The sequence below is a fragment of the Pipistrellus hanaki genome (assembly GCF_964339955.1).
Source record: "Pipistrellus hanaki genome assembly, chromosome: 13".
Classification (NCBI taxonomy): Eukaryota; Metazoa; Chordata; class Mammalia; order Chiroptera; family Vespertilionidae; genus Pipistrellus; species Pipistrellus hanaki.
The window spans coordinates 12,647,519-12,661,513 of NC_140515.1; the positions used below are offsets into that span (position 1 = coordinate 12,647,519).

At 45.7% G+C, this 13,995-nt stretch overlaps 1 protein-coding gene across 19 annotated transcripts in view; it reads left to right on the forward strand.

Moving 5' to 3' along the window:
- Positions 1-13,995, forward strand: part of MAGI1 (membrane associated guanylate kinase, WW and PDZ domain containing 1) — a 518,034-nt gene that overhangs the window by 437,409 nt on the left and 66,630 nt on the right. For all 19 annotated transcript variants that reach the window (XM_084902660.1, XM_084902672.1, XM_084902676.1 and 16 more), the window contains exons 8-11: positions 1,996-2,053; positions 4,989-5,107; positions 7,663-7,755; positions 13,159-13,341. In XM_084902660.1, the coding sequence (XP_084758786.1) occupies positions 1,996-2,053; positions 4,989-5,107; positions 7,663-7,755; positions 13,159-13,341 (453 nt within the window). The remainder of the gene's footprint in view (positions 1-1,995; positions 2,054-4,988; positions 5,108-7,662; positions 7,756-13,158; positions 13,342-13,995) is intronic.

Genomic DNA, 13,995 nt, shown 5'->3' on the forward strand with positions numbered 1-13,995 from the left:
AACCCTCCAACCCCCAGCAGAGCGCTGACCTGTCCGCTCAGCTGGGGCACTCGTAGTGACCTGTGTCCAGGTGCCTACCACACTCGCAGGCAGACAGCAGACACCCACTAAATGTTTGAGAAGTTAAGGATGGGATGAATTGAATTCTTAATGTTTTCCCTGTTTTATCTGAAGATAATAGGGCCAAATATTTAAGGTTGTAGGTTCTGGAAAGAAATTTGGCTCATTAAACATAATGCAGCCCTCTCCCACTCCCCAGCTCCCTGCCCCAGGCCTGAACAAATACAGGACTGCGCACCAATTTGCATTTTTTTAATCTTTGATTTCCCTACTCCTTGGAAATATCTTCCTGGTTCTTTTTCATTTAAATGGTAATTTCCAGTTTTGTAAGAGGAAACCACTTCCCCAGATGTGATTTGCATGAGTCCGCAAGACTCTGCATATAAAAAAAAATGCCAAGTTTAATCAACATCTGCAAATTGGACCTCTAGCCTTTTAGTAGCTTACATCTTGGAATTTTTTAAAGGAATTCAAAGACTTTAAAACCTGCTCAGTGTGTGTGTGTTTAAATTAGAAGAAAGGGGGCGGGGAAAGGAGAACCTTGTCTTTTTTTTGCAAACATACTGTGGAGCAAAACCCATGAAATTAATGTGTCTTGATATGCAGCCAAATTTGAGGAAAACGTGGACTTGAGGCAGTTAACCTGTGTGTTTGAGTGCACTCCAGCATGGAACCGTCGGTGACATATGTAAGCCCTGATGCAAGGGTCACTATTTAAAAGTCATGGTCACGTGATTCCATGAATTTAAAAAAATCTGGCATTTCAACATATTTTCAGGGTTTTTGTAAATTCCACTTAAGTTGGTTTATTTAATGGCTGCTTCTAGGAATGCTGACTCACTTTGGAGCCCTGTATTATACAACCTTACCTCCGCTGTTACCCATGTATGTATCAGGTGCTTTCAAATTAAGTGGAGCTATTGTTCTTTGCCTAGACACTGTTTAATGACACAAAGCACAACCCAGTTGCTTTTGCCCGCAGGTCAGCTTATCTGGTGCTTATCTGGCTTTCTCGCACTGGATTGTTGTAGAGCACTCGCTGTGACCTCGTGAATAAAGGGGCAGGCAGCCTTTGATAGGAGACCTTACCAAGTCAAGTCCAGCAGACCCCAGTCGAATTTTCCGAAAGGCACACATGGGTGGGCACAGTGGGCACACAGCTGCACGAGACGTTGTTTTGACATAATGAAGCTATAGTAATAGCCATAACCTGTGTGTCCATTTCCACGGGGACCACCTATAAGCCTACTTTTGCCCACCCCTGTGTGTGGGCCCCCCAATGCCATTGACGGCCACATTGGAAGGAAATGTAGGCTGGTGAGGCCCGTGTTTCTGCTTTTGTGGGCAAACTGCTGGTGAAGACAAGCCGGTCCAGGTAGAGCGGTGAGGGATGGGCGTGTGCATTTCAGAAACACAACTCACTGTGGGTGTGTCTGTTTGGAAGCCTTTTTATTAGGAACAGGGAGAAAACAAGATGTACATCTTACCTTAATCCAGGGAGTGAAAAACAGCACGATGAAAAGAGTGTGAAAAGTAACAGTTTTTTTTAATCTAATTTCGCTTTTGTGTTAAGGTAGTCTAGAAATAAAACGAGAAAATTGTAAATATTTAAGATAGGAGCTGGGCAGATTCTAACTACATTTTTATTAAAGCCTGATTTAATAGTTGGTTTAGAATGAAGGCACCCGGGACTGCATTTTATTACGTTTCATTTGCTTGTGCATAATGCCAGTAAATAATTGTGCTTCGTGCAGAAAAAAAAATACACTGATAAAATAAAAATAATACTGGCTTTTCTTTAAGGATACACAGTTTTAATTGCCCTTAAGGCATTTTTTTTTTTTTTTATGAACTTCTTTTTGCCTAACTTGTTGGAAATCCCTAGTCTCTTTAAGAGTATGCTCTTCTCTCTCTAAATGTCCTTTTATTTTTCAGAGCTGCCTGCCGGTTGGGAAAAGATTGAAGACCCTGTCTATGGTATCTACTATGTAGAGTAAGTGTCCACTAATCCACCCTATAGCTTGTACCTCTGTCATAACGTACATTTATGCGGAGCAGAGTTTGCCATCATTATATGGTATAAACTAAATAATGATAACAACATAATTTTATAGTGGAATTATATGTCTATTTTAATGAATGAGTGAGTATTCATCAAATCTGAAGACAACAAATCTATACTAATAATAGAGGAATACACAAATTGTCTGGGACACTCACAATAACAGTAATGACCAGTAGGCTTCCTGGGGCGACAAGGCCAGGAGGGGGGTGAGGGATGATCAGACAACTGAACAGCAGGCTGTGTGGGTGACCAGGCCAGCAAGGGGAGCAGTTGGGGGCAACCAGGCCGGCGAGGGCCAATTGGGGACGACCAGGCTGTCAGGAGGCAGTTAGGGGTGACCAGGCCTGCAAGGGGGACAATAAGGGGCAACCAGGCCAGCACAGGTGGGGTTTGTTGGGTGACCAGGCCGGCAGGGGGCGCAGTTAGGGGCAATCAGGCCAGCAGGCAGAGAAGATTAGGGGTAACCAGACTGGCAGGTGTGGGGGAGGAGGAAAGCAGGGGGCGATTAGGCAGGCAGGCAGGCAGGTGAGCAGTTAGGAGCCAGCGGTCCCGGATTGGAGAGGGTACAGGCTGGGCTGAGTGGACCCCCACCCTGTGCACGAATTCCATGCACCAGGCCTCTAGTTATGTTAGACTCTTATCTTAGCATGAAATTGCCTACAGGGATTTGGAAATAAATAAAATTAAAAAGAATTTTGATTCTATATTATAAAGGTCATGAGGGCCAACGCTGTGTCTTTTGTTTGCCACTACACAGCCAAGGCCCAGCAGTTCTGGTGTAGGGTAGGCACTTAGTATTACTTGAGTGAGTGAATGAATGAATGAATGAATGAATCTCAGGCAAGTAACCATTCACTAGACCAAGTGAGGAGGTCCCTCTTTTAGGAGGAGGACCTGTTTTCCCCCTTTTTGCCCTGCCCAAGTCTGAACTGCTCAGTAATTACTTGCTAATTCATTCAGACTTTCTAAAAGGGTCAGACAAGTCTTAATAATGTAGGAAATGTTGCCAAGATTAAGAAGGAATTCAGAACTAGCCTAACCTGCAAGGTCCTGGTGCCTCTGTGCCTCTCCCTGGCCTGAGGACCATGCGCGTGGCTCCTGGTTTTGGTTTCTAAGAGTCTCCCGCCCTCACCATGACCTCGTTACTGTGCGCCATTCTCTAGCAGCGGGCATGCTCTCGCCTTCCAATCAAACCCATCAGCCAGTAGGATGACACCCAAGAAAGTAAAAGAAACCCAAGTAATGAAACATAGAATAACTATGCTTGATGTCATTTTCTCTGAGAAAGACGAGAGGTAACTAATAAAAGATCCTCTGAAAGAAACAAACACCATGTGAATGTTCTATCATAATTCTCCCTGCCTTAACCAGGACACCCAGCAAGCTCTGTCCCTCCTGCTGCCGCGAGGAGGGTCATTTGTATAAAACCTGGTGATAAGACAGGAGGCAACCATGCCGAGTCATAAACTGCGCGGCACTTTACTGGGAAGAATCCTGAGTTCAGTAGAGCAAGTGTCCGTGGGCCTAACTCCTATCGCCACCTCTTTTCCTCACAAGAGGATGGGTGACTGGGGCCTCAGAAAGGAAAATCTCTGACCTTCACAAAACAACATTCCCCCATGTGCCCGGCAGATTGTCTTTCTCACACGTGTGCAGTGGGGGATTGCCTGTGTGGGCACGTGTCGAGTTCTCCCTCTTAAAAGGAGCAGGTACCGCAGCTTGGATGCAGCAGCGTGGTGGAGCGGCAGTTTGTTCTCTCACTGTGCAGTTTCCCTCCTGGTGTCGTCTCAGATCCAACGCCCATTAATGTTAGACTCTTATCGTAGCATGAAATTGCCTACAGGGATTAGGAAATAAACAAGCAGTCCTACAATAAAAATGAAGGGGAATTAGTCTATCTACCCTATTTGACAAGCCTGCCTTTGAAAAAGAAATCCTGGCTTTAAAAAGAATGTTGATTCTAAATAATCATATGATCCATATGTTCCAAAACTTCTAGTGAAATGTGATTTTGATGAAGAAAGAAAAAACCTGAATATGTTTATGCTTCTGTGTAATTATAGAACGTGTGTATGTACATAGGCAGATACTAAATAAGACCATGGCAAAAAAAACCAACATGTGTATTCATATGTATGTATATGTACATGTGTATGTATGTGTGTCTTGTCATGGCCTTATTAGTTTTGGGACCATCTGGGTCTTTGTCACTTTGAACACATCCCATTGGCTTATGTTAGCTGCCTTTGGAGTCTCTCTGACTTAGCATTTTGGCCTATTAATCCTAACTCCATGTCCGTTGTTGCAAATAGTTGACAGATGTTGGTAGAGTCCTTTTAACTCTATCATTAGGGAGAACTCTATCATGGACAGCCACACGGCAGTTCTGGCATTATATGTTACAGACATCGCCACACCTCCATCTTAATCTCATTGTTTAATACTTCTGTAATCTGTTTCTTGTTGAATTAAAGCAATTCACCTGGCAGGTGATTCCTTGAACACTTGAGAGTCTGGGGTTTGGAAGCAGCCTCTTCACTAGCTGTGTTATGTTAGGCGAGCTGTTGCTTAACTGCTCAGAAATTCACTGTTTTTAATCCATAAAATATAAATAAAAGCAGGGCCTAACTCCTGGCATTTATTGAAGATTGTAAAATACAATGCACGTAAATCTCACAACACGATGCGGGATACGTTCAGCAGTCAGCCCGGAGCCTTTTCCTTCCTCCTCCTACCTGCCTGCACGTGCTCAGCGCCTCAGGCACCTGCTCAGCTCAGTTCTAATCACGGGACTCGGCCCAACGGGCATTGGACTTAGGAGATGACATGTTTCCTAACTGGGTGCTCTCTGCTTCTGCTCCAGCCACATCAACAGGAAGACACAGTATGAGAACCCAGTTCTGGAAGCCAAACGGAAGAAGCAGCTGGAGCAGCCGCCACCGCAGCCTCAGCCACAGCCACAGCCGCAGCCGCCATCGGAAGGTTGGCTTTCTCTGTGTGTGGTCCAGGAGTGCAGGGCAGAGCCTGGGCGCCGACACCCCGTGGTCAGGACTGGCCTGGGGACCAGGTCTTTCCCCCTGAGGACGTGATGTCCCGGGAGCAATACCGACCTGCCAGAGTTCCCTGCCCTGGGGACCCCAGGAGGGGGGCCCAATTCCGAGGCACCGATTGCTCTTAATTTAGAAAGGAGCTGCCCTTAGACTGAAGCTGAGGGTTTGAGAGCTTTTTGTTTATTTATTTTTTAATATATTTTTATTTTATTTCAGAGAGGAAGGAAGAGGGAAAGAAACATCAATCATGAGAGAGAATCATTGGTTGGCCGCCTCCTGCACAGCCCCTACTGGGAATGGAGCCCACAACCTGGGCATGTGCTCTTGACTGGAATCAAACCCAGGACGCTTCAGTCTGCAGGCTGATGCTCTATCCACTGAGCCAAGTCAGCTAGGGCTTGGAGCTTTTTAAAATCACAAGTCAATTCACGCTCTTTGGAAAATTATGAACAATTCAGCAATATGGAGCATTAAATTCTCTCCTGCTCACTCCTAAGCCATGCTCAGCAATAAGTGCTGCACAGAAGTTTATTGGGATGTACAAAGATGCATATTTTAACACAGATTGCAGCTTACATATATGTTTAAATTTAATATGTTTTTTATTGATTTCAGAGAGAATGGAAGAGAGAGAGAGATATCAATGATGAGAGAAAATCATTGATCAACTGCCTCCTGCACACCCCCTCCTAGGGATTGAGCCTGCAACCTGTCCATGTGCCCTGACCAGGAATTGAACCATGACCTCCTGGTTTATAAGTCAACACTCAATCATCTAGCCACACTGGCCGGGCTTAAATATATTTCTTGTGCATATTTTAAAACTGGTTAATAGAGATTTACCTTGTAATTTTTATATTCTATTTTATAAATATTAATTTTATATTCTATTTTATTTTATTTAGTCACCTGCTTATTAATAGATGCTAAGGCTTTTCCCAGGTTTTCATTAGACTCTTAAAATAATAGACTTTAATGCACCCTCACTGTAACATGTGAATATCAAATATATGAATGTCAAATATAACACTTCTCTTATTATAACACTGTACATAGTAAATATAGATCATAGGGTGGCAACTGGCACACTTTTTCTGAAAATGGGCATATAGTAAATGTGGGCTCTAGTTCACGCAGTCTCTACTGCAGCCACACACTCTGTGTGGAGTTAGTGAGACAGGATCCACATGTGTGAGCAAGTGGGCATGCCTGTTCCCGTGAAGCATCCAGACGGGCTGGAATTTAAACGTCAGGTGATTTTCATGTCATGACATCTCTTCTCCATAAAATATAATGAAAACAGGGCCTAACTCTTGGCATTTATTGAAGGAGTTTGTTTCAACCATTTAAATCTGTAAAAGCCATTTTTGACTCACAAGTTGTATAAAGACAGGCACTGGGCCCAATTTGGCCTTTTGGCCATAATTTGCTGACTATTCCATAGACTGTATGAGGGAGAAAGAGAGAGAGAAGAGAGATCATCTACTGAAAAGTTCTCCTTTCTCCCTCAGTTCCTTTCCCATCTAAAAATAATCTTTTTGAACCTTTTCCCTGAGCGGGTGAAGCTTGGTAGTGTTGGTGCAGTTGGGGGAATGGGAGCGTACACTTGCGTGTGTGAGCCGAGCGGGAGGGACTCTAGGCAAATGTCAGGGACACTCACTGAGGTATCCCTGAGCCTCCAGGGGCAATAGGACTAGAGTTAGGACCCAGGAGGATTTCCAGTTCAGAGATACAAGAGACAGCACCTCAGCCAACTGCTGCAACCCCTTCCCTCTCGAGACAAGCTGGTGAGCAGCTCCCGCCCCATGCCTCTGCCCATTGGGCTGGCTGAGTTCCCTTCGTTTTGTGTCTTTCCTGACGTGTTTTGCTTGGTCTCCCTTTGGACTCTCCAGCCAGAGAGAACTGGGGATTTGGGGGATTTATTGGTTATACCACAATATTTCTATCCCCAACCGTCTTAGGAAAGAGAGAGACAGAGGAAGAGGTATCTTGGTATTATTAATAGAGAGTGCGATCAAATACCTTTTTTTTCCTAATATATTTTATTAATTTTTTTACAGAGAGGAAGAGAGAGAGATAAAGAATTAGAAACATAGAAGAGAGAAACATCGATCAGCTGCCTCCTGCATACCACCCATTAGGGATGTGCCTGCAACCTTTTTTTTTTCTAATATATTTTATTATTTTTTTTTATAGAGAGGAAGAGAGAGGGATAGAGAATTAGAAACATAGATGAGAGAGAAACATCAATCAACTGCCTCCTGCATTCCACCCACTAGGGATGTGCCTGCAACATGCCCCTAACTGGAATCAAACCCAGGACCTTTCAGTCCGCAGGCCAACGCTCTATCCACTGAGCAAACCAGTCTCGGCAATACTTTTTTTTTTTTTTTTTTTAAGTCTTGGCCCCTGGTTTTATTGGTTTGAGCGGCTTTATATTAAGAAGCTGGTGAGTCCTAAGTGAGCAATGGGTTCCCTTTCTTGCAGAATGGACAGAAGACCGGTCATCGCTCGTGCCTCCTGCTATTCCCAGCCACCCCCCAAGCAACCCGGAGCCGGCCCGAGACACCCCCCTTCAGGGTAAGGCTTTATGTCATTGCACCATTGCTTTATTTAGCTCAAAAACCTCATTTTTTTAAAAGATACTTTAAGAAGTGGACTTTTTTAACTCCCAACTCATTCCTTTGATAGTAAAAATCATGATTAAAATTCTAAACGTATCAGTGATCAGAAGTGTCAAAAATATTAAAAACATTTTTGTGCGAATTCCTTCAGATCTTTGTAACATTCTGAAAGAGACCACTCCTTGTCATCAGGGATCACTTAAACCAGGTTTCCTTGGCCTCAGTGCCGGGCCGTAGCGGGCAGAGACCTCTGTGCTGCGGGCAGCCCTGTGCAAGGCAGGTTGAGCCGGTAGCAGCCTCCTGTTGTGGCACCAAAGGTCCCTGCTGGGGCGGGGGGAGGGACAAAACCACTCCAGGGCCCTGAACCGCTGGGATTTGGAGACCACAGATATTTAGCAATTGTGTTACATAACTTGAAAACTGAGCGTTAGATATTTCAAGATTCTAGTCAGCCATATTTGGTTTTAACTAAAATTTTCCTGCAACTGTAAAACGGTGGGACACGTTGTTTTAAATTCTCATCTCTGATTTGGCTGCTGTTCTGGCATTTACCCACATTTTACATCTTTACGTTGGGCCTCACTTGTTTGCATTCATAGAAAGTTTGAGCCCCCTGGAGAGGTTCCTTCTGAAAATTGAAAGCTCCAGAATCTTGCTACTTCAGGCCTCATAACCCTTAAATGATAGAAAAGGTTTTCGGGTTTGTTTGTTGGTTTAATTTTTTTTTTCTTCTTTTAAATAAGAAAAATAAGAGCATCATATTTGGTAGAGTTAGGGAATGTTTGTAGCACATAACTGTTAAAAAGACTATAAAATTTGTTCTCTCCATTTTAAAAGAGATATAAATAGATAAGTAGAATAATTATTTTCTATGATTTTGATTCCTCCATTATAATTTTCATAAGAAAGAAATTGTTTCCCTGCTAGCTGATATTGTCATGAGATTAGTACTAATATCAATTTATGTAAAATAACTTCTGCTGCCTTGGGTGTACATTTTAGGATGATAATGGCTTTAATAAAGATAGCACATAGATAATAGCATTAATTAATATCAACATACTTGTGCCTCCTTCATATTTTTTAAACATAATACTCCTTCAGCAGCTCATGTTGTCATATTTCCCCTCTCCTGGTAAGTCAGCTGCCCTAACTTTTACATATCTTGAACCTCTTTTCTGTTCCTTAAAACCAGCGAAACTTGGACCGTGTCAAATTGGCCTTTGCATATGCTGTTCCCTTTACAGCGGTCTTTTCCCGCCAGCGTTTGTTTTGTTAACTTCTACTCATCGCAGGCTGTGGCTAGATCCCCCTGCTACATTCACTCTTTTCATCTAAGGCTTCTCATTTTCAGAACCTAAGAGTTGTAATTAGTGTTTCTGTGTGTAATTAGTGTTTCCTCTTTAGACTTTAAATTGCAGAAGCTGGAGGCTGCCTTCTCGCTATAGGGCCCCCCAAACCAGGCAGCATTTCTTGGGTATCAAGCATCTGCTAAAATGCTTGATATTGTGGAGTGAAAGAAAATACATGTGTATAAACATACATACACGCATGCACATACAGCTGCTTACAGAATCGTCTTAGAGATGAAGTCAGTGAACACTTGAACAGGTCAAGTGCTGGTGCCAAAACTCAGTGCCCGGCTGATGCAGGTCAGAGGTATTGATCTGTGCTAGGAGCTTCCTGCTCGTTTCTAAACCTCTTCCTTTTCTTTTCTCCTTTGAGTCTCTGGCCCCCCATTGGTGTGGGATGTGGGAGAGCTCACTGCACTCTCCCTGAGGCCCTCATGATTCCCACCGCGCTCTGCTTCTCAGCTCCATGCTGAGCTTCCTCCAGTTACACCCTCATCGCAGACAGTGTGGGGAGCAGTGGTCTGTGCCTTTTCACAGTAGTGCCCGGAGCAGTCCCGGCCTGACAGGGAAGCAGGCTCCTCAGGGTTGTTCAGGAGTGGATTTGGGGCCAAGACCCCAAAGGTCCAGGTTCAGTGAGTCTAGGGCAGGCCCTAAACTTAGTTGCTTCCCAAAGCGACCAAGGTGATGCCCTTCCGCCACAGACAGCACCACTGGACCTGTCGGGAGACCAGGCTCTCTGAGAAAGTGGTGTGTGCACCGGCTGAGCAGAGCCCCAGACCCACAGCCATGGGAAGAGAGAGATGTGTGCACTGAGCAGAGTCCCAGCCCACAGCCGTGGGTAGAGAGAGATGTGTGCACAGGCTGAGCAGAGTCCCAGCCCACAGCTGTGGGCAGAGAGTGGCGTGTGCATGGGCTGAGCAGAGCCCCAGGCCCACAGCTGTGGGCAGAGAGCAGCGTGTGCACGGGCTGAGCAGAGCCCCAGGCCCACAGCTATGGGTAGAAAGGCATTTATTCCCAAAGCCCCACTAACTGATGACCATCCCGTGCAAACACAATGAAAGGGGTGAATGGGAAGCCCTCCGATCTGCCTCCTGAGGTGCGCCTTGGAAAAGGAAGGCAGTGCTCTGCTCGTGCTGCATTACGTTGGATTTATTTTAAGCTCAAAATATGCTGACAGCTTAAAAAACTCATTCCCACAAACACAGGTTCACATTTGTCACTGCACCTGCAATAAGGGTAAAGAGCTTGAACACCCGCTGGGACCGCCTTCCGCCTTCTGCCTTCTGAAAGAGTTCAGTCTCATTTCTTAGAGCTGTTCACTCAGGCCCTCCCTCGCGGAGCCTGTGTTTGGAGCAGGTGAATGAGAGGGGCGGGTGCTACACACCGGGTGTGCAAGCAGAGGCGCACAGGGCTCACCGCTGCCTGCTGGCTGTGTGTGTGGCCTGCGCTGTCCCCCATGTGGGTTGGGGATAGTGAGCCAAAGCACACGATTAGTAGTGAGAGGGAGACAGTTGGGCAGTGCTGGCCCTTGTTGCTCAGAGGTTAGAGCGTTGGCCTGAAGACTGAAGGGTGTTGGGTTTGATTCTGTCAAGGGCACATACCTCCGTTGCAGGCTCAATCCTCGGTCCTGGTCAGGCATGTGCAGGAGGCAACCAGCCAATGTGTCTCTCACATTGATGTTTCTCTCTGTCTCTCCCCCCCCTTCCAGTCTCTCTGAAAATCAGTGGAGAAATATAGCCTCTTGTGAGGACTAACAAAAACAATGAAGCTGGGAAGGGGTTGGGATGTGGGGGGAGATCCTGCCGTTTCTCCCAAGGAGGTCAGGAAGCCTCCCTGGGGAGGGGCGGCCCCTGGGGTCCCTGCAGGGCATCCCCTTTCAGCTTTGAGTGGTTCTCACCTTCCTGATGCTGCAGCCCTTTAATACAGCTCCTCATGTGGTGGTGACCCCCAACTATAAAATTATTTCCGTTGCTACTTTATAACTGTAATTGTGCTCCTGTTATGCATTGTAACGTAAATATCTGATATGCAGTATGTCCTAGGCGACCCCTGTGAAAGGGTCCTTCGACCCCAAAGGGGTCGAGACCCACAGGTTGAGAACGGCTGCTCTAAGGGCTCTGAGCTCCCTGGCAGCCTCCGCCTCTGCCCCCAGGGTTCCCGCTGTTCACCAGGGCGGTCTCCCTTGTCCTCAGCGCCCAGCTGACGATTGCCATGGCAGTTGTCTCTGACTGCGTGGACACCTCCTCCGGGGGCCTGGCAGGCAGTCTTACATGGGGAGCCCAGCTACAGGGAGTCCTGCTGTACCTTCCCTTCCGTTAGCTATGGTGACACAGCCAGCCTGTCTGCTCCCAGCCAGCCAGGGACGGCTCCAGGGAGGAGGTCCGGGAGTGCTCCTGTGACTGGGCAGTTTGAAAGAGCCTTCTTAAGAGCCAGGAACTTTTGAAATATGCGGTTATAAATTGTCCGTGTGCACAGAGACCTTTTGAAGAAGGCCTTTTCGATACAGCTAACCCAAACTAGCTTTCCTTCCAGGCGCCAGGCTCTCTCGTGCCAGTCAGGGAGACACTTCCCCCTGTTGTGGTTTGGGTTGGGTTTTGATTTTGGTTTTTTAAAAATAACATTTTTGATAGTAGAGGAATAGGGCACCTGGGGCAGCTGGAGCCAGGACTGGAGATGGGAATAGAATTAGGAGAGCTGAAGAGTCTGAGCCTTGAATTATATCCACTATTTGGGATAACCAGAGAAACTCCAATAAGTCTTTAAATTACAGTGAAATGCCCAGCTAATGAAACACAAAACTTCCGGTTACTCTACAAAGATGTTATTTATGAATGCTATCAAGAAAATTCAGTAAAATCTTAGGTAGCATGTCTGGAAGTTACTAAGCTACATATCTATATATTCTAAATAAGACAACTGAGCCAAAACCGGTTTGGCTCAATGGATAGAGCGTCAGCCTAAGGACTGGATGGTCCTGGGTTCGATTCCGGTCAAGGGCACGTACCTTGGCTACAGGCACATCTCCAGTGTGGGGGCGTGCAGGAGGCAGCTGATGGATGTTTCTAACTATCTCTCTCCTCTCTCCCTTCCTCTCTGTAAAAAATAAATAAGTTTTTGGAGCTATATGGCACTTTTAGTAACTATTTTGCTTAATTTAGGTTTTTAAATTTTGTTTCATTTTTTTAAAATATTCCAAGTCATTTCTAAACTTTATTTGTTTACTCATTCTGGGATTCAAGCCCGGGCCTCATACATGCAAACCACATGCTCTGCCACTGAGTTCACTCCCCACCCCTAAATTTTTTCAAAAAAACTGGATTTTAGCAGGGGGCATGTCCAGAACAAAGTGTGAAAAGATGCCAATTAACAGGAAAAATCTGTTTAATTTAGAACTCAAATCAAAGTAAAATTATAACTCTTTTTACTTTGAAATCAGTGATGGTACTTTTTTATCAAATTATTCATAACAAGGGGGATTCTCCCCCCTCCCTACATGGGAGTCAGTTCTGCAGGACTCCTTTCTCCTCCCCATTTAGGAGTCTGTACTTGTTCTTCATTAATCTCCACCTTTTCTATCCCACTTTCTGTCCGTGGGTTCATTCTTCGATTCTGGCGGACAGAGAATCCTGTCCAAAAATTTGGTATCAATCCAGTCCAAAAATTCGGTATCAATGTTTTTCTCTCCCTTCCTCTCTCTCTCTAAAAAAAAAATCAATAAAAACATATTTTTAAAATTAAAAAAAAAAAAATTATTCGTAACAAAACACAAGACAAGAAGCAAAGTCCGCTCCGCCTCTGTGAAGGGCTGCGTGGCTGTGCGACTACATGATCGCTGTCACCCCACAGGAACCACAGCCCTGCACCTGGGTTGGGGGACGGACCCCTCTCTCCTGCGTTTCCCTTCCCGGCCCAGGGGCCTGGAGATGACCTAGAAGTTGTGTCATTTCCTGTTTCACTCACGTTTTCGCTCCTCCTGACATTCCCTCACTTTCCTTCTTTTCATCCAGGCAAACCCTTTTTTACACGAAACCCTTCTGAACTGAAAGGCAAGTTCATTCACACGAAGCTGCGGAAAAGCAGCCGTGGCTTTGGCTTCACAGTCGTCGGCGGGGATGAGCCTGACGAGTTTCTGCAGATCAAGAGCCTCGTCCTGGACGGACCCGCCGCGCTGGACGGCAAGATGGAGACAGGTGGGCAGCGGCCGGAGCTGTGGCCTCACGCAGGGCCGCACAGCAGCGTGTTTTTGGTTAATCGCTGCCTCTGGGTCGGCTCTTCCATCCGCACGTGCATTCCCAGTGGAGATGGAAGCCTGTGAGGTCACCTCCGGAGCTCCCAGGGGCCACTGGGTGGGTCGAGCGGTGATTTGTGAGAGTGTAGGTCTGTTTGAATGGATGGGCTCTGAGCTTGGGTGTCTGCAGGGAGGGTTTGTTTTTTGTTATTATATGATTATTTCTAGTCTGCAGTTTGATGATTTTTCAAAGAAAAAGAAATGGGGGGAAAGTAGTTATAAAGATAAAGAACTATTGAATAGACTGTCAAACTATAGTGGGAAGGCAAGGGAGGTTGGGGGCAGGGGGCTGTAAGAGATCAACCAAAGGACTTGTATGCATGCATACAAACATAACCAATGGATAGAAGACATGGTGGGGAGAGGGAGGTGAAGGCATATGCAGGGGTAAGTGGGGAACGGAGGCTGGGGGGAGATCAAGGCGGGGGGGGGAGACAAGTACTACTATTTGTAATCCTTCAAACAATAAAAAATTTTTTAAAAATTCAAAAAAAAGAAGAAACCCCCAATGCTCTTTCAGTGACTGTATCTTCTCATGGTCCGGGACCACGCTGGG